Genomic DNA, 19,917 nt, shown 5'->3' with positions numbered 1-19,917 from the left:
AATAATCATAGTAAATTATAAATATAGTTTGAGGGACAAAATAGACACATTAATACCTTTAAGGGCAACTTCCAAGCTCACTAATGCTTTATGGGTAAATAATCGCCCTACAGCCATTTATCGTGTTTAGCAGTAGGCCCAGTGAAAGTCATACTGGCCCAAATGACGGCCAGACGTTAAACGATATTAAAAGCCCAAATAAACAAACACATGCCCAGGGCTTTTATATTTCCACTTGAAGAGCAGCTGGGACCTCTAAGCAGCAAGCAAATATTATGTATACAGTCTACAACAGACATCTATTCCTCAATAATAACAATAGGAGGATTTAAAAATTTACTATTTATGATACAATAAATTACTATGACATTATTACTGTAGCACATAAGAAAACTATGTGTCCTTAGCGTTGTAGCACAGGCGGAATATTATAGCATTTTAAAAAAATTACTGTAGCACTTATAAAAACATTTAAAAACAAAATTGATGTAACGGAAATAAAAAAATGAGACCGTGCTTTGCACGAGGTGCACACTAGTTAGGAAGAGGTACGAACAGAGGATAATCTCTCTATGGGTGACTGATATTTTGTAGACCCACAAATTGAACAGCTACATCATAAAAATGTAGCAATGTAGGCCACAACAAAAATTCCCATTTGATCAGCATGATTAAATTTTTTTTAATAAGAGTGAGAAGAAAACACAAATATATATGTAAGGGGAAATGAAACAAAATCTCTACATCTTTTGTTGGTTTTCGGCAAACCAAATGAATCAAAAGGACTATGAACATATATGCCTCCAAGAAAATGGCATGTTATCGATGCTCTCTGCTGCTAGAGGACCCCCACTCAAAGCTTAATGGATTAAAATCCCCACCTTATTTGATATCGGGAACAAAATGATATCCAAAACTGAATTCAGTATACTATTGCTCTCTACCACCAATTACATGAATTTAGTTATCAACCTCTGACAAAAGGGATGATTTCAGCCTCCTCAGGTGTCCAATGCACTGATTATGATCAGAAAAAATGCCGCATTTGCTCTCTTGCTTCTCTACAATATCGTGGTTTCTGTCACATTTAGATTGCCACTTTGCCTGCAAATAATCCAGTGATCTCCAAGGAGGCAAAGGCATCGAGTTTCTTCGAAGAGAATACTCGGCAGCATCAACCATAGCCCTCAAGAACTGCTTAAGCCTGCCAAAAGAGCCCACATAGACCACAGGTAGAGATGACAGAATTTCGTCGTAAGGCTTTATTGCTCGCGCTATTTCGAAATGGCTTCGGAAATCAATGTCAATGATTAATCTTTCAGAACCCTTATGATTGCCATTAACAACCACATCAACATATTCATGATCGCCTAAATGTAAACAAGGAGGAACTAAATTAGAAAAAGGACTTCAGGATTCATTATGCAAAATGGTCATATAAAGAGAGATGGAAAAAGCAACAGCTTAAGTGCAGAGAGACCCCCCGTACGAAAAACCATTGAAATTCTGTTGTCGCAGATAGACCCCCAGAGTGTGTTTTTTGGCTCTTTTACCCTCAAACAGAAGGAAAATTCTTTTTTGAGAAATACATCTCCTGAGGGTAAAAGAGTGGAAAAATTTCACTCAAGGGATCTGCCCGCAATTGGGTGATAGTACAGGAGGACTATCCGCAACAATAGAACTACAGGGGTTCTATTTGCTGGTACTACAAGGGAACTATCTGCAATTAACACAAAGCAACAAAAGCATTTACCTCCAGGAACTTTATCGAAGCCTTGCCATCTTGATAAGCAAACTGCAGCATCGTAACCAGAAATCCTCAGATGCTTCACTAGAAAATGTCGGATACAGCTGCAACTACACTGACCATCTCCCTTGAAAACGTGAAGGTGGTTCTCATTGATAGACAACAGAATGGAACGGACAGCTGATAACAGATCACTCTCACATTGATCCACCGCACGTTTATGGAACTGAAGAATAGAGAAAAGTTTATGCATTTAAAGACTTTGTGATTAAAAGCAAGTTAAAAATGTGACAGAGCTCTAGAACATGCAAAGTCCTTAACTGTAACCCAACAATCAAATAGCGATTTGAGGGAAACTCCCTATAGCGAGGAAAACTTACATCCTAACAGAGACATGCCTGCAGTGAAGGAACAAATGCCAGTCCTAAATAAAAGATCTCTGTAATTTATAATACAAGGAGAAGTTGTTCATATGGGCAAAACATGTTTTCTTAAGCATCGTATGATTATCACTACTTGACAGTTAATTAGACGAGTCCTAATGCATCATATGATTGCACACACATCCCACAGTGGTTCAATATACCTAGATTCCGGGATGGAAAAAAAAGGATTAAAATGCATCTTCTTGTAAGATAAAAAAACACCTTACACATTTTTATTGGTTAGGAGAAAGATAAACAAATGCTGGTCATGTAATTTTATTCCACACACTATACATACTGGTATCTATTAAGTCAGGCTCAGAGTCAACCCATGAAAATAGAAGTTCCTGAAGGCAAGACAATAATTTATTAGCTTCCCACAAAAAAGACAATAATTTATTTGTTGTAGCTGGTTGAGATCCACACCTAATACAGACAGATCAATAATACATGATATTGCAACACTTGCATTAGTTGGCAACCAACAAAGTCTCAGAACTAAACATACAGACCTCAACATGAATGGAAACATTATTGCTCATGAGAAAGATTCTTATGATCTAATCTCCCTCTGCTCTCTCTCTGCCACCTATAATGCCAATTTTTAAACACCAATTGGGGTTTCCTTTGGAATACTAATTATTACTCTGAAAGCATCCTGAAGTAAACTGGCGGTGAGAAGGATATATGAGCTCATCTCAAGACTTAACCTTCAGAGAAGATGGCCAAGATAAAAGCAGTCGAGCTAAGTTTCAGAAATAAATCATGGCACTCTAGTGAATTCAGCTATTGCAACGGATATCAACAAGCGCAAGGTGAAAAAAACAGGTCCTGGAAGACCCAACTAGAGTCTGTATGATTACAAGTTTCAACCCAGCTAGAAAATTAAAAAGAGTCACACTATCTTTTTCTCCTCTTTTTAGGGGGCAAAAAATTCATACTAAGAAGAGTTTGCCTTTGTCCACATTTTCCATAGTCTGAGGGATTCATCATGACCATCTAATTACGTCGATCAAAAGTCAGTTGCTTTCCCCATAAGAAAGTATCAATTTTTATTTACTCGTTTTAAAATGGGAACAGCGGAAAAATAGCCAAAAATACATATAAAAAAGAATTTCACAAACAAGAGCATAGAATTAAATGCCGTTCAATGTAAACTCGATTTAAAATATAAAATTCCGGTATATCCTTGAAAAAACAATACTAAAATCCTCAAATACCCGTGTGCAATACTTTTTTTAATATTCAAAACCACCATCTATAATTAAAAGTCAGTTGCTTAGGTATCATCACTTCTCATATTGTATAAAAAAATAAAAATAAAATATTGCCCTGTATGCTAAGTGACCACCACAAATGGGAGAACTAAAGGATAGAAGATCACATAGATAGTGACAAGGAAGCCAATGCCTCCGTCCACACCTTTCTTTTTATTGCAGAATCTCATCTTTAGTGGGAATCCCTCTTCTTATTCTTTTTTTTTTCCTTTCTGGGAAAAATATAGAAGCATCCACAACAAATTGACCAGCCCACTAAGATTAAGATTTTAGCCTAACACACAGTTGGATATTATTCGACGACCAACATAAAAATAATTATAAAGCAACAATTAGAAAGGGGGAAAATAAAACTCACCAGAACTCTGTCGGCAAGGTGACCGAGATCAGAGCGCCCAGAATCGCTATCACTGCTATATTTAGGCTCATTCCCACTTCCTTCGTTCTCCCAAAAATCACTGACCATCACCGCCAAATCATGCTCGCTCTCGTGGCTGAACCCCCCGATCTGCTCACCGCCGGTGAACTTGTGCAACAGATCACCGGCGGCCGCGCAAACACGGCAATCGCCGTCGACTCCCTCGTTTCGAGCCAAGTCCAGACCCCAAGATCCGAACTTTATTGGTCGGCTTCGGGTGTAAGCCAGGTTCGCTCTCGGATCCTGAACCCGAAACCCAATATCATAAACCCCTAATTATTCAACAAAACAACGGAAATTCAGCTTATAAAAGCCCGAATTTCCCCTAATTTGACGAAATTCTGTGGAATTAATCGGAACTCTTAAACGCCGGTCCTCGATTGAGATCGATTCCAGAACCCTGATTTTTTAGTGGAAATTTTAAAGTGAAATAAAAGAAAATAAAGGATAATATCTGTTGTTCTTTGAAGAAGATTAAGAGGCGAGAGCCAGGACACGATGACTCCTTATATAGAGACAACCGATCGGCTAACCAAATGACGAAAATACCCCTGGGATTGTTGTGATGGCGGGGGAGGTTAATGGGAAAAAAAAAGCCCCTTTCTTTCGGCGGGAAATGGTTACAGTGAGTTCGAACGTGGTGATTAAATCATGACCGTTGATTTACGGTGAATGTCGCCATCGTCTTGTTATGTTTCGTTATCGCCTGAAAGAGACGCGTGTACTGCTATAACTGTTTGATCCATAATGGACGGTTGCGATTAGCTTGATTTACTGGGACGAAGATAGGGGAGCTTTTCATTCCTTTTGTGGGAGGGGGAAATAAATGCAGCACTTCTTGTGGCTNGGTGTGTTTGACAACAAGTTAAAATTGGGTTCTTTTTAATGGTGTCTTTGGCAACAAGTTAAAATTGGGTCATGATTGGACCTGACCCAATTTTAAGTTGGTTTCTTATTTGATACTTTTTTAGGTCAGAGTTGACCTAATTTTTTTAGCCTATATAGTGCCACTAAATCAGTTTTCTTTTGGACCAAGAGGGTCTGGTCGAAAAGAAAACTGGTTTAATACAAAATTGGACCAAATAGCGATTTTAAACTGATTTTCATTTGGACTAGGGGGTGCTGGTCCAAATGAAAACTAGTTTTGTGTAGTTTGCCAAACTTACCCTAAAAGAGTATCATCTTTCAATCTCATAAAAGTTTAGAAACTTTATAATCTATATTGCACATAAAAGTATCATGAGCGCTAATCTCATCAGAACTCTCATACAAGTCGATTGTTTTGCTCCGCTCACAAGCAAGGGTAAAAATATTTTGGGAAAATTCTTACCCTTTTGAGTGGTTCAGAACAACCCGCTCTCAAGTAGATCTTTTTTGAAGGATCTATAATCTATTATCATAAAGAAAGTGTATTAAGTGAAAGAATTTGGCCAGATAATTCTTTGACTAAATTTTTTATACTTATTTCTCCATGATCGAAGCCTCTACACAATGAAATATAAGTAAATAATAAAAAATGCATTCAAATATCATATTTTCACACGCACTACTCTTATAAGTCTTATTTTTATATGCACTACTCTTATAACTCTAATTTCATTAGGACAAACTTTTCAAAATTTGCCCTTATCGCATTATCATGAATCTTTTCCCCCCTAGTGAAGCTTAACCTTTGATTTGCGCACAAACACTTTGTAACAATCCAACCAATTTTTTTATACTTATTTCTGGACGGCCAAGGGTCAATTCCTGACTTAAAGTCTTGTTCTTAGGACGTGTTATGGAAAGATCGATTTATATACATGATACTATTCTCCTCTAATTCAAATAACATGTAAAATAAGAATAATGTGCTTAAATGCTTGATGATAGATTTGGCATGTATGACATGTCCTAGATGAGGTGTTGGTGATGTATATTTTTATTGTTTGGTTATAGATTTTTGGGAGTTGATGTTTAGCGATTTAGAAATTTGAGACATATGGTATATACGAGAGATTCCTTGTTTGGATTATTCCCTCGACGTACTCATCTCATGTTATGGGTTTCTATATCTTAACTCCTTTTAATACAGGATATAAGAGACCTGCTTGTGATAGACCTCATTTGATAACTACAATTAGTAATTTTCCTTGTCATCTTTAACAAGGGGCTGGCAGAAACAGACACGTGTCGGCTGGGAGTCCTCTTGCCTCTATGTCGGCCGCGCCAGATTTACAAGTACGCAATCCAAATCTGACCCAGGTGTTCGCCTAGAGAAATGCTCGTGGGCCCCGAGAGCATGGGACCCGATCGCAAGTGGTGCAAAAGTGGGGCTGGATTTTTGCTACAATTTTTTTTTTTCGCTTTGAAAACAAAATATCTACTCATCTGAAGATGTACGGGTCATTAATTATTCGAGTATTTGATTATATTCATTTCGATAGTTTAAAAGAATAAAATTTGGATGGGATGTGTATTTGATTCATTTGATCATCGGATAACATTTAAAATTAAACATCTAATTTGATCCTTTTATAATAATTCTTACGCAACAACGTTACCAAACTCTGGATTTTATTTAATCTCTTGAGATATGCAGGCACTCAGAACAACGGTTTGCTACAGCAAATAAGTATTACCTGTACTATACATAGGTTCCTTTAGTTTAATAGATTTCTCTCAATAATTAGCTTTGTTGATCAAACGTAATTAAATGAAATTTTTTAATCATTCCGTACTTCTTGAATCATATAGTAAATTTCTCTTTCCGGGCAATCCCCTAAGTTTGTCGTATTCTATCCTCGGCCAGCTAATAGGCCCAATAATTTAGATGGGCCCGACCCTTGTGATCGTCGTAAACAGTAATTAGTTTGGATCTTTCTGTGGGCTCCAGCGTCTGTAACAGCGCAGCCTACATTATAGGAAACATTTTGCCTCATGAGCTAGAAGCATACAACCTAACAAGGCAGTGAAGGCACCACAGCTCATTATTCTTTTGAAATATCTACTCGATACCTAATCTATAATGATTATAATAATACACTCATCTCCATTATTCGTCGGCAATAAGACAGGAGATCGATCAATAGGGAAATGAGATAAAAGTATAACAAAAAGGGGATATTAACAAAATAAAGTATGACAATAAACTAAGACGCAAAAGGCCACTTCAAATTGGGTTATCCAGCCCAATATCTCATTCTTATTGGGCCTTAAAAATTTAGTCAATGTAGGAAAGCGATGGGGTTTTCCAGTCCAATAGCTCATTCTTATTGGGCCTAAACAATCCTCAACAAGCTGTAGTGCATGTTGGAAACGACCCGACCCGACCCACTATCATCAAGCTTATAATTTTGAGTCGCAAACTCTGGATAAAATGACGACGGCAGCGCGACCGACGTGGACTCCGGCGGGCGGCGGCGGTGGAATCTTTGGGGCGTCGGAGTACTCATCGAGGGTTCCCAAGCTCAGGTTCGTCCATTTTCAGAAAGTAGTAATGATTCAGAGTTCATCAAAATTTGATTTTGACTTGAAGAGTTCTAATCTGAACCTACAATATTTGCTGTTTGCTCAGAATTAGATAAATCTTCCAAGAAATCTGTGAGTAGAGCATGCTACATTCATCAAAATTCAAACTTTTGTTGATTTGGGGGTTTCACTTTCTGTGAGAAGTTCTATATCATGGTTTTCCCTTTTTGCTGCTTCTTTGAGAGCTCAATTTGCCAAATTTTGACATGTAAGTAGAGAGTTTAGTTCGATAAAGTTGTAGAATTAATCCTAAGCCTGAAAAATTCAAGCGAGGCCAGCTCTATAACCCAATTGAATCCCCAATCTCATTGTTATTGGCACTTTGAATTCCTCATTGTTCTGTAACTTCTGTTCGATAAAGTTCGAAGCTACTTTCGTAACACAATCTTCTTCCATTTGTTCTCTAACTTTGACTATTGCAGGGAATCTGTGAGGAAGCATTCTAGTTTATTTTCCCTCAACCCAACAAGGTTGCAAAAACCTGCAATAAAAGCTAACAAGTGTTCCCGAATAAAACCCTCGATGAGCATCGAAAAGGACCAAGGGTTTAGAATGGAGGGAACTAGTAGCGTCTTGAAAGAGAAAGACGCAGTGATAATTGTCGATCATGGATCAAGACGCCAAGAATCCAACCTAATGCTAAGTATGAAGATCGTGACCCTATGACTACCCATTCATTGCTGCGTCACGATTACGTCTAAATCTTGCATTTTCTTGAACTTCAGATGAATTTGTTGCAATGTTTAAGGGTAGAACTGGGTACACGATAGTGGAACCTGCTCATATGGTAAGCACTAACCATCCATGAGTCTACTTTTTGTTTCTGAAACTTACAACAGATTCATTAATACTTTCCCTTGAAAATGACTAGGAATTGGCTGAGCCATCAATTAGAGATGCATTCAAACTGTGTGTTCAGCAAGGAGCCAAGAGGATTATCGTCAGTCCATTCTTTCTATTTCCAGGGCGGCATTGGCACCAGGTTTACTTAAATTTCGTTACGTGATAGAGTCAGAAACTTATGATATTTAAAAGGGTTAATCGAGGATAGGCCCCTGTACATCGCTTAATTGCGGACAGACCCTGTGCTGTCGCCCAACTACGGATGACCACCACTCTTTTGCTCAGAGAAAGAGAAATTTGTCTTTTGACATGTAGACCTCCTGAGGGCAAAAGAGTCAAAACAAAAAGTAATCCTCTCGAGGGGGTCTATCCCTAATTGGGCGATAGTACTGGGGGTCAATCCACAATTACCTCTATTTAAAAAATATGTGCAAAATATTGAATAACATAGGCATAATAGTTTACTGCATGTTTTACAGGATATCCCTTCGTTGGCAGCGGAGGCAGCTAAGGAGCACACGGGTGTGTCCTATATCGTTACAGCACCTCTTGGTCTACATGACCTTTTGGTGGTAAGATTTCAAATTTCGCCCTATAGATGACTACTAATGTCTCAAAGATTTCGTTGATAAACGATAGAAAATTATATGGTTGGCAAAACCTATTGATATGACTTCAGAACACAATAGTACCTGAAACGGATTGTGTGTGTTTTGAGCAGGATGTGATGAATGATCGAATTAAACAATGCCTATCCCGTGTGGCTGGTGATGCTGAAGAGTGTACTGTATGCGCTGGCACGGGCAGATGCCGTGAATATGGACTCCATTGAAGTGTAGACCTCTAGAAACATGAAAGACGTACAATGGAAAAAAATAGGAGCTAAAGCTTGTGGGTTTAATATTTAGCGTCTTTGCCTGTGGACGACAGAAGCATTCTATTTGTCTACATGATTTTTCATTATTTTTAGGCTCCTTTGTATTCGTAGCGTGGCTAGTTTTCCTACATCAAGTATTTCATAAGCTTCTTTTATCACATCATTTGTTACTGCAAACGACATCTAATCCTTCAACCCACTGATACGCAGTGGCTTTAATATTTCCAGGTCGATTTCTGCGATCGATGGATGATGTCGATGAGTGTAAGAAATGCATGGAAAAAGTTTCGAGTCTAACCTATGTATTACTATAAAGCTTTAGTTTAATTATAGTTCTCGTTCAACTAGTCGTCGTTTTACTGCATAATATCACGTGTTCACGTTCTATCTTAGCTCTTCAATTTCCCTCTGTTTGAGAAACATATTATCACACACTCTAATTTGCCTGATTTTATTTTGCTAGTTGTGTTGTTTTTCAAGAATTACAGCGAAAATGAACTGCGTCGGATGCCAGAGCATGAACTAAAGAACAGATAGTAGCTACTGGAAGTGAGACCTTCAACTCATCTCATAACGATGAAGAACCGGCCGCGGTGAGCAAGCAACCGGCCGCACACGGTGCCCTCAAGATCGCGCAACTTTATCGCGCAACTGAGCCATGTTGCATTTAGGGGTGTCTGTATTGTGCTCTTCTAGTTCGTGGCAAATGAGCCTTATGCATGGTTGAGCTTTAGAGAAGCTGACTATTTCAGAGTGGCCTCGGTCAGAGGCTCTGGATAAAATGATGACGGCAATACGCGGGCTCCGGCGAGAGGCAGGGATCGAATCTTTGGGTCGTCCGCGAATCACTCTTTGAGGGTGCCAAAGCTCAGGTTTGTCTCTCATAAATCCTAACCCTAACTTTTGTCTAATTTTTAAAAGAATTAATGGTCCAACCCTAATAAGTAATAGTATTAAGCTTGCGCTTTGTTGTGGGTATTATTTATCAGGGTATACATGTTGCTAAATTGACAATATGATCTTTGTGGCATGAACAATGTTTAATATTCGAAATTTTAAGATCTTTGTAGCATGAATAATATTTACTGTAGCATAAAACATGTTTTGCTTTTAACTTGAAATTGAATTGAATTGGGGATTTCGCGTTGGTAGAAAGTTGACCTGCAAGCCTAACTCTAGTTTTTAGTTGAGAAGTTGCAATACAATGTACTTGTACTTTTTAGCTGAAACTACAACCAATTGAATCTACTATCCCATACTCTTTCCTTCTATCCCATTACTACTGGCACTTTGAATTCAGGGTTACTTGCACATAGACCCCCCTGTACATCAATGTTTTGAAATTACTACCCCTGTAGCTTTAGTTTGGCAGACATAAAAGGATAAAAGAGGGTGGTTTTGAATTGGGGTTCCGGATAGAAACTTTGGGTTTTTCTGTGTATCTCAACAATGAGATAACCCTTCCTTTTATAGAGACTTTCCGGTAACCACCTCCACCCCAACTCGTATCAGCATCCATAATTTCCTCTACACATTCACGAATCCCTCTTCTACAGATATTAATAAAGTTATGCTAACAACCCAATAATATTTAGGAAATATTCCTTGGTTGGTTTGGTCAATAATTGACCGCGTCATATTAACATCTCCCACTTGACCAAATAAACCAAGTGACATGTCTCCCATTATCTGTGAGATCATATGTATCTTCTTTCCATTACTCTCACTATTCGTAGAGACTAGAGAGCAACCATTATTTCATTATTCATGAAATTTACTTAGACTTATTTATTTCTAAGTCCCATCAAACTTACATGTTTGATAAAAGATTTTGCTAGTATTTCTTTTGTCAAAGGATCAACAATCATATTTATAGTAAGGATGTAAATCACTTTAACTTCTCTTTTTTCTATAATATCTCGAATATAATGTTTCCCTTTGGAGCTATTCACGCCACTATTGATCAGGCTAATGGGTGCCTAATTATCACAATAGATATTAACATGTCCTTCTAACAAATTGAGATCTAAATCAATTAGAAACTCTCTTATCCATACAGCATGCGTAGTTACCATACTGCAAGCTATGTATTCAGCTTCTTGTGTGTATCTAGCAACACACCTTTATTTCATACTACTCCAAGAAACATCTTCTCCTTCAAAGATGAACAAGTGTCCCGAAGTGGACTTTCCATCATCTTTATCACCTCTGAAATTAGCATACGAGTAACTGAGGAGATTGAGCTAATTGACTTGATAAATCAATCTATGAGTCAATATACCTCTGATATACTTCATAATCCTTTCAACAGCTTTCCAATGTGCTGATCCTAGATAACTTTCATATCGACTAGGTAGACTTACAACATAAGCTAAATCAGGTCTGGTGCATAACATTGCATACATTAATCTTCCAATTGCTTGAGCATACGAAACATTTAATGGCTTTTACCCATCTCCGGGGTTTTGCTCTTTACATAATCTCTTTCTCATGACCAACGGAGTTAGTCCTGGATTGGAATTCTTTATTCCAAACCTTTTAAGAACTGACCTTAAATATTTTTCTTGGTTTAAACTTAGCATTCTAGACTTTTTATCTCGAATTATTTGAATTCTAAGAATATATAATGCATCACCTATGTCTTTTATCTCAAACTCTTCGCTGAGATATGCCTTAATTTTATTCAACGTTTCCATGTTATTTTCGGCGAGTAATATATCATCCATATATAAGTATAATATAGTAAAGTTGCTCCCACTTTTCAAGACATATGCACAATTATCTAATTTGTTTTGAATAAAATCAAGTTTGATGACTGCATCATGAAATTTGAGATACCACTATCTAGAAGATTTTTTTAAACCATATAGAGATTTCATTAATTTATAAATTTATGTTCATGTCCTTTCATCTGAAAATCTTCAGGTTGTTGCATATATATATGGCTTCCTTCAACTCTCTGTTAAGGAATACAGTTTTAACATCCATTTGGAATAATTCCAAATCAAGATATGCAATGATAGCCAAAATAATTCTAATGATGCAAATTTAGCTACGGGAGAGTACGACTCCTAAAAATATATTCATGTCTTCTGGTTGTAACCCTTAGCAACTAATCGTGCTTTGAATTTATTAATAGATCCATCAACATGATATTTCTTTTTTAAGCACCCATTTACACCTCACTACAACAAATTGCACTTTTCCCGACGCTTATTCCCGACGCATGGTTAAATACGTCGGTAAAAATTATGTTTTTCCTGACGATTTTAGTTAGCGTCGGCAAAACATATATTTTTCCCGACGTTTATAATTAACGTCGCTAAAAGTGTATATTATTAGCGACGTTTTAACTTAGCGTCAGTTAAAGTGTATGGATTTCCCGACGTTTTTTTATTTTCGTCGACAAAAATATATATTTTTAGCGATGTTTTAGGGTTGGCATCGCTAATAGTATATATTTATTGCGACGTGTTAGGTTAGCGTCGCTAAAAGTCACTTTTTCCCCACGTGCTTGCTTTGCGTCGCTAAAAGGTCTATTTTTAACGACTCATTTTTATTCATCTGCGACGCCAAAAAATTGTTCGTTCCCCCCTAAAATTTCATTCGTTCCATTGTTCCCCCCAAAATTTCATTCGTTCCATCGTTCCCCCCAAAATTTCTCTCATTCCCCCCTAATCTCCTCTCTCTCTCTCTCTCTTTCTCTCTCTTTCTCCCCCTGATCACAGCCGCCGACCCCGTTCCCCCACCCCCTCGACCTCCTCTCTCCCCTCGTTCCACCGCCCCATCTCGCCGTCCCTCGCCGCCCTATCCCACCGCCCCCGTTTCCCCAACCCCTCGACCTCTCTCCCCTCGTTCCCCCCTACCCGTCCTCCTCTCTCGTTCCCCCCGCTAATCCCTTCACCCTAGTTCTTGAGGTTGATTGGGGATTTGAGTGGTTGTTTGATGGGCTTTTGGTGCTCAAATCAAGAGGCACACTCACGAATATGGGAATATTTGAAGGATCCAGAGGATGAAAGCTCCTTTGGAAGAATACCCTTTCAACTATGGAATGTTGGCAAGTTCGGGTCTTCAGCTGACCTCCACTCTTGGAGCTTCAGGTGAATTGGTCGTTTTGGTGATCTTTTCCTTTTTAATCATACTTTATAGACTGTTTGGAAACCTGTAATTGATTTCAAATTCAGGAATTAGGCCAATACCAGTGTTTGGATAAAAAATTTTGAAATAATGGAATTGGCCCAATTTTTATCTGGAGCTAAACTCTACACTTGGCCTGGAATCTTAAATACAAAGACCATGGTTACCCCTTTCGTTATACTCATTGCAGTAGAGCTCAGAACTTCATCTGAAGAAGGTATGTCTGCTGGCTTACAGTAGAAAAATACATCAGTTCCTTCATGCACATGAGAAGTAATATTCTTTGATTTAATGCTTATATTTCATGTAGAAAAATACATCAGTTCCTTCATGCACATGAGAAGTAATATTCTTTGATTTAATGCTTATATTTCATGATTACATATGGTGTTCAGTTCAAATATTCTTTGATTTAATGCTTATATTTCATGATTACATATGGTGTTCAGTTCATTAGTTTCATTCCTCTATATACCCTTAGTATTATCTCATTGGAAAAACTATCGGCTTCCGTTAGTAATAGATAACAAATGTATCGTAATGTTTCTTGTTGACATGTTATATGTTACTAAGTCATTTATACAATGGACAAAGTGATTAACATTACTTTCCTAACATTTAGCTATAATCCTTTATTTTTGTATAAACAGGTTAATAATGATTATAGCAGTTTTTATTCTATCTTGGGTAGGAACAAAATGTGTTATTTGAGGGGTCTTTTTTCTGTTATTATTAGGTTTTGCTCAAATAAATGTTTGCATTATTTCTCTAACTCATTTTCAAATGGTATTTTAATAGTTAAAACTTTGCGAGTGTTGAAGAACTCTTTGGGGCTTCCACTCCGTCTTGGCTGGAATGGTGATCCATGTGTTCCCCGACAACATCCTTGGAGTGGAGTGGACTGCCAGTTCGACGGAGTTAGTGGCAAATGGAACATAGATGGATTGTACTTTCTCGACATTGTATTTATTTATGATCTAAACAATATCTTACTTTAATTTCAAAACTTTCTTTCCTATGCTATACCTTTCCCTATCTGGATTTAGAAAAACAAAAAACAGAGTTTGATATGTTTGAGATGAAATCAGACTTGTTTTATTTGGAATTTATTCACAGTTTTTAAATAAAATGTGTTTCTGAAGTATGCGTATTTGGCTTATAAGTTTGAGTCCACAAGAATATGTGTCTAATCTTATAAGTAGGTGCATATATCCGCATGCGAATATGCTAATAAACAAATGCAGGTCTTTGTATGCGAGAATTTATAATATAGAGTTTTTGCATGGGTAATATATGCACCCCTGGTCTTAATTTAATGTCAACTGCAAGAATTGTAGCTGTACATATTTGGCATCATACTCACCCCTTTATTGTTAATTGCAAGAATTGTAGCTATGCATATTTGACGAGAAACACGTTTACTAGAAAACTTACATGTAAATTCAGATTCTGACATAGTAATGGTCCATTGGTCACCCTATCATTAGCTAAACAGGTGCACCTTACCTGCCTAAGCCAGACGGGCTTTAATTGCTTGCTTTTGTCCTAGTTTTAGGCTTTTCTCATTGTTGTTCATGTTACTGTCATAAACATGAACCTCATGGGTCATGACAAGGGAGGGCAGGCCTATTCATGTCTTGAACAGGAAGAAATGTACTTATTGCATGTGGCACCTTGAATTGTGTTTTCCCTTTTCCCCCCTTAGGCGGATCCTCAAAATGCATTGTGTGTGTGCATATCAACAGAGCAGTTCCTACTCTGTTAAATTTCATTCTGAACATCGTACATGTGGTTTTCATATTTCTAATGTTTATTCATCCCTTTTTTTAATTTTATCTTTAGGCCATTCTGTACCTTCTTTTGTTATCGATGTGTTTTTGGGGTAAATTACTGAAAATCCCCCTAACGTTTAAAAATATCAATTTACCCTCCTTTCTTTTAGTGTCAACAACATTAACTTGGATATGGAAGCTAATATCATAGGATATGACAATTAGGTGCACGGTCGTATTAATGTTTATATGGTTTTTATTGGCAATTGATGATTATTTGACTGGAAATTGAAAATAATGGGGGTGAAGTGTGACACTGTCACTTTTAAAATGGGGGATTTTTTTGTCAATTATGCAAACCTTAGCGGAAATTTTTACAATTTACCCTTTTTCCAATCGGACTCCTAATACTATCTATTGCCATTCTAGCTAGACTGGAAGGGATGTCGAAGTAGTTGAATGATTGGTTTTCAAGTTCTAAAGATGTATTAGAATACGAGGTTATATTTTTGATTTGATTTAATTGGAAATCCTAATTGTTAACAAAATAGCATGTTTGTTTTGCAGGGTGTGTTCAGTTATGTTTGGTTCTCTCCACCAAAGAAGAAGGTTCACAGGATACTCAATGGCATCAATGGAATCATCAAGCCATTGAGGTATGTGCACGAAGTCCATTGGAGAAACCGTCTGGTTCTTATCATGTCTGATTTTGATGAAATCGTACATCTTATCATGAATAAAGGAGCAGGAAGCAGAGGCTTCTTTTCTGTTTATTGTATTATATGCTTGTTAACAAGTATAACTACCTAACTTAAAAAACAAAACAAAAGCAATCTGCTGAATGTTTAGTAGTTACGACAATCAGCTCATGATGTTGGCCTGAGATTTAAGTTGAAATAATTCGTGGGTGTCAATTGCTTTAACTACAATATACCTGTATTTGCATATATTGTAATCAATTCATGGGTGGAACTGAGATTTTGAATTTAAAACTATTGGTCCGGCTACCAATTTCTATGGTTAGTTATTTCTTTTCTATATTAGCAACCACTTTCAAGGAGCAGTTGGAAAAAATATCACTATTAATCCTTTTCTAAATTAGGTAACTTGGATCTAACACTTTCTTTTCAATATTCCAGGATATCCAATTGGAGCTAAATTCTCAGTGACTTACTTTTCCAAGTTTGTCAAGACGTGCAGACACACGCACAAATTCTTGCACACAACACGCGCGCATGCGCACGCGCACATACATATCTATGTGCATGTGTGTGCATGTGCGTGTGCGGGGACGAGGGACATGGGGCGTGTGTGTACTATATATATATATATATATATATATATATATATACACACACACACACACACACACACACACACCATTTATTACCTTATAAAGAGATTTTGGTTATATGATTATATATAACGTCATATATATATATATATATATATATATATATATATATACACACACACACACACACACACACACACACCATTTATTACCTTATAAAGAGATCATTACGTCATGATTATATATAACGTCAGCAATAGACTATATGATAATCTTTTACTTACTTTAGGTGGTAAGTTTATTAAGTTTCTGGGTGTGTAGTCAACAGTTGATAATTTGTAATAGCAGAACTAAATGTGCTGACTCTTTTAACTAAGTTATCTTGTGCTTGCGCTCATGCTCGTAGGATACTTCTGATAAAGAAGTGAGTTTATGAAAGTCCCTTATTTTTAAACATTTGGATATTATTTGCATCTCTTTGTGTTAATATTTAGATGCGGTGATGTGTTGTTTACCCTTATTAGAATATGATACTTATTTATCTGTTCCTTGATTAGAGTGTCGCTTCTCTTTAAGTTAATAAAATGGTGAGTTTAATGTTCTCTTTTCTACTGTTTTCAGAAGAAACCATCATGTGGTTTGTACATTGATTTATGATCATTGGAACTTTGCTAATAGATTACTTATCAAGGAGAACAAATAAAAAATATTTGTTTTTGTTGAAAAATTCCAGAATGACGCTACTTCTAGGACCACCAGCTTCAGGAAAAACAACGCTTTTGTTATCTTTGGCTGGGAAGCTTGACAAACAACTAAGAGTTTGTGCCCTCTCTACCCTCCCTCTGTGAATTGATTTGACATGCATTTTGTTTGCTTTCACGAATTTGTTTGCATTAAAAAAATCACTTCTATCAGCTTACAGCATGTCATCGTTGCCTTGCCATGATATTGGATCACGGTCTATTTGGAAAAGTCCAGTGATCATTGTAGTTGTTTATCCAAATTTTCATGACATAATGTGAACTTGTATTTCAGATATGAATAATTTTTTAATCATATTTTATCACATAAAAAGGCTTTTCATTCTGAGCATTGTCTTCATTGCATCAAATGACAGTTGTTTGAAGAAACCAAGGAGGGTACACTACCAAAAAAAATTGCTATTTATCAGATTGCAAATAAAGAGGTACTTGCAGCTTCATGGTGTGTTGTAGAATTGGTTTAAATTTTTCTTCTGCTGTCACTGTCGAGTTATTTGTGCTACAGGTTATAATTATATGCAATCATCAGCTCAGTGTTTCAAAGTCTCATGATGCTCAGATGTCAAGATTGAATGAGAAAATAGACGAGTTAAAGGTTATATATATTTTATTCTTCTGCCTGAATTTCTTCCGCCTCCTTGTTCTCATCACTTTCCCTTATGATTTTTTTGTTCTGCTTGATTAGGCACAAAAGGAGGAGTTGCAAGTGGATTTGAGCAGGCCAAGAAAAGGAAAGCCTACACTTAAGCAAAAGAAGAACTTGTCCCCTGAAGTGTAAGGAACTAGAGCGTATTCTTAAGAACTTATATATGAATTTACATCTTTTTGCTTGCTGATGCAAGTCATTGCAAGTTATAGAAGAAGCTGATCTCTAAAAATGGAACATTTCCTTGACTGTAGCAGATTTAGTGCTATTTTAGGACAATTGAAAGTCTTACTATCCCAATGATTGAAACTCTGTAACAAAATTTTCCATTATCATTAACTAATTTGGATCTAAGGCATTGTTTGGCAAAACTAGCTGAAAGCTGCGAGATTATAGCTGTGAAATTGTAGCTGAAAGCTGTTAGCTGTGTAGCTAGCTGATTGACTAGAGCTGTTTGGCAAAAGTAGCTGTATAACTAGCTTAAATTTGTTAAATGACTAAAAAAGACATGCAATATTATTGATATAAAATTAGAATTATTAGGGGCAAAAACGGAAGAAAAAAATCGGCAGCTCCTTTCCAAAGACAAACGCTACTTGAGGTAGCTTTCCAAAAGCTAATTGCAAAAGACACAATCTCCAAAATAATCTCCTTCTATTTTTGGTCACCAAACAGCTCTACTAGCTTATTGACCAAGTCAATAAGACACAAGCTCTTAGATAAGATATTTTTTTTTGGTTGCCAAACAGTGCCTAAGTGTTACTCGTATGTGAGATTGTTTTGACAAAATCTAATTAGTGTCATCCTTATATCGCTGTCTTATATCGTTGCATTTAGTGGTTACTCATTGTTGAGGGATCCACACCATAACAAAGGGCTTGCCTTTCCATTAATGTTTTTCAGGAGAGAAATGAGAGGCTTTTCTACAAGCTTCTAATAGATAACGTTGAAGAGTTGCTTCCTGTTGTTTACACACCTACAGTTGGCGAGGCTTGCCAGAAGTATGGTTGCAATGCATCTTTAGGCGACCACAAGGTCTTTATTATATCAGTTTGAAGGAGAAGTATGTTGCAATTCCTTGTGCTTCTTTTGTATTTTGGTGATTTTTGTAACTGAAACTGAAAGGTTGCTTGATCTTGCAGGGGAAAGGGTCTTGAGGTGTTGAAGAATTGGCCTGAGAGGAGCATTCAGGTTATTGTGGTTACTGATGGTGAGCGCATTTTGGGGCTTGGAGATCTTGGATGTCAGGTGAATTTGAAGTTATTGCAGTTAGTTTGTGCCATTGTCATCCTCTTTGCCATGAAAACTACCATTTCTTCCACCAGTATTATGATATCTCACTGTTTAGTGACAACATTGTACATACAGATTATTTGAATCTACTTGCAAACTTTGCTAATATCCACCCTCTTCTAACTCATGTAATTCTGGCTGATTTGCAAACTATTTGGATGCTCTGACCATCGCGTGTGTAATTTCCATTCTCCTTCTTGCAACATTTCCCTTGATTCATATGCATCTTCATGTATTGATCTTCTTCTTGGTTGGCAAGCCCTCATATCAGATACTTTGTTATTGATGCAAGATATATGGTGACACTAATGTTTGGAGTTCAAAGTGTTTGGGACTGCTGATGCATGTTTGTGCCTGCCAATGTTTCAACTCTATATCTATGGAGTAGTTCATTGTAAATCATTCTAAGTTGCAGAATTTAAAATCTGAGTAGGAACATACGATTTGTATTGAGCGATATAAAATATATAGTAGTATTTGTTTGTGCTATATATATGTAGCTGATAATCTGACGTTACATTTTCTCTAACAGGAAATAATCAAAGAACTGATGGAAAGACTACCACACATGAAAGAGCTTATGGATATGTACCGTACTGCTGTGGCCTTGATAGAGTGACTGCAAAGTAACAAATGCAGGAGTTAGAGTCGCAAAAACTCTACCAGAGAATATACCTTCATCTGTGAAGAGGTTCACTGATTGTGTCGTTCTTTCACTTCAAGTTTTCTGTTTTTCAACTTCGTTTAGTTTCTTGTAAATCTTATAATGTGTCATTCTCTGAAATGGAAAACACTGAATATTGCAAACTGGAATATTTAAACAGGCATTTGAGTGTTGACTTGAAAATGGAAATGAATGTAATTATTTTGCAATGGGAACAAATTCTTTGTTTATCATAATATGCAACATGTTTGGA

General features: G+C 36.9%; 3 protein-coding genes across 4 annotated transcripts; 2 read left to right on the top strand and 1 right to left on the bottom strand.

Annotated features, from left to right (window-relative positions):
- On the bottom strand, positions 662–4,143 carry LOC109850365 (the record flags this gene model as incomplete). The annotated part of the gene is made up of 3 exons (XM_020420382.1): positions 662–1,370; positions 1,754–1,973; positions 3,808–4,143. Coding segments are annotated over 3 exons (966 nt in total), but the record flags the coding sequence as incomplete, so codon positions are not given.
- Positions 7,185–9,255, top strand: LOC109848334 (sirohydrochlorin ferrochelatase, chloroplastic-like). Of its 2 annotated transcripts, none has more exons than XM_020417781.1 (6): positions 7,185–7,320; positions 7,800–8,020; positions 8,103–8,164; positions 8,249–8,359; positions 8,700–8,792; positions 8,942–9,255. In XM_020417781.1, the coding sequence occupies exons 1-6, from the start codon at positions 7,226–7,228 to the stop codon at positions 9,050–9,052; spliced, it is 693 nt and encodes a 230-aa protein (XP_020273370.1). In that variant the 5' UTR covers positions 7,185–7,225; the 3' UTR covers positions 9,053–9,255. The 2 variants fall into 2 exon arrangements, with proteins under 2 accessions (XP_020273370.1, XP_020273371.1); XM_020417782.1 differs by lacking the exon at positions 7,185–7,320 and adding an exon at positions 7,464–7,585.
- LOC109848336 (DNA topoisomerase 1-like) lies at positions 9,579–18,956 on the top strand. Its single transcript, XM_020417783.1, has 9 exons — positions 9,579–9,969; positions 14,033–14,180; positions 15,574–15,662; positions 17,034–17,118; positions 17,418–17,486; positions 17,567–17,656; positions 17,747–17,835; positions 18,611–18,770; positions 18,850–18,956. Exons 2-8 carry the CDS (start codon positions 14,163–14,165, stop codon positions 18,642–18,644), a joined length of 474 nt encoding a protein of 157 aa, XP_020273372.1. The 5' UTR covers positions 9,579–9,969; positions 14,033–14,162; the 3' UTR covers positions 18,645–18,770; positions 18,850–18,956.

Source organism: Asparagus officinalis, chromosome 7, assembly GCF_001876935.1.
Source record: "Asparagus officinalis chromosome 7, Aspof.V1, whole genome shotgun sequence".
Taxonomy (NCBI): Eukaryota; Viridiplantae; Streptophyta; class Magnoliopsida; order Asparagales; family Asparagaceae; genus Asparagus; species Asparagus officinalis.
This window is presented reverse-complemented; position numbering and strand designations above follow the sequence as displayed.

Bases quoted from the DNA above. Each gene is read 5' to 3' on its own strand.
- LOC109848334 (XM_020417781.1), top strand. From the start codon at position 7,226: ATGACGACGGCAGCGCGACCGACGTGGACTCCGGCGGGCGGCGGCGGT. The intron at 7,321-7,799 runs GTTCGTCCATTT...TGACTATTGCAG, and splicing joins TCGAGGGTTCCCAAGCTCAG to GGAATCTGTGAGGAAGCATT. The intron at 8,360-8,699 runs GTTTACTTAAAT...CATGTTTTACAG, and splicing joins CAGGGCGGCATTGGCACCAG to GATATCCCTTCGTTGGCAGC.
- LOC109848336 (XM_020417783.1), top strand. The intron at 15,663-17,033 runs GTATGTGCACGA...GAAAAATTCCAG, and splicing joins GGAATCATCAAGCCATTGAG to AATGACGCTACTTCTAGGAC. The intron at 17,657-17,746 runs GTTATATATATT...CTGCTTGATTAG, and splicing joins AGAAAATAGACGAGTTAAAG to GCACAAAAGGAGGAGTTGCA.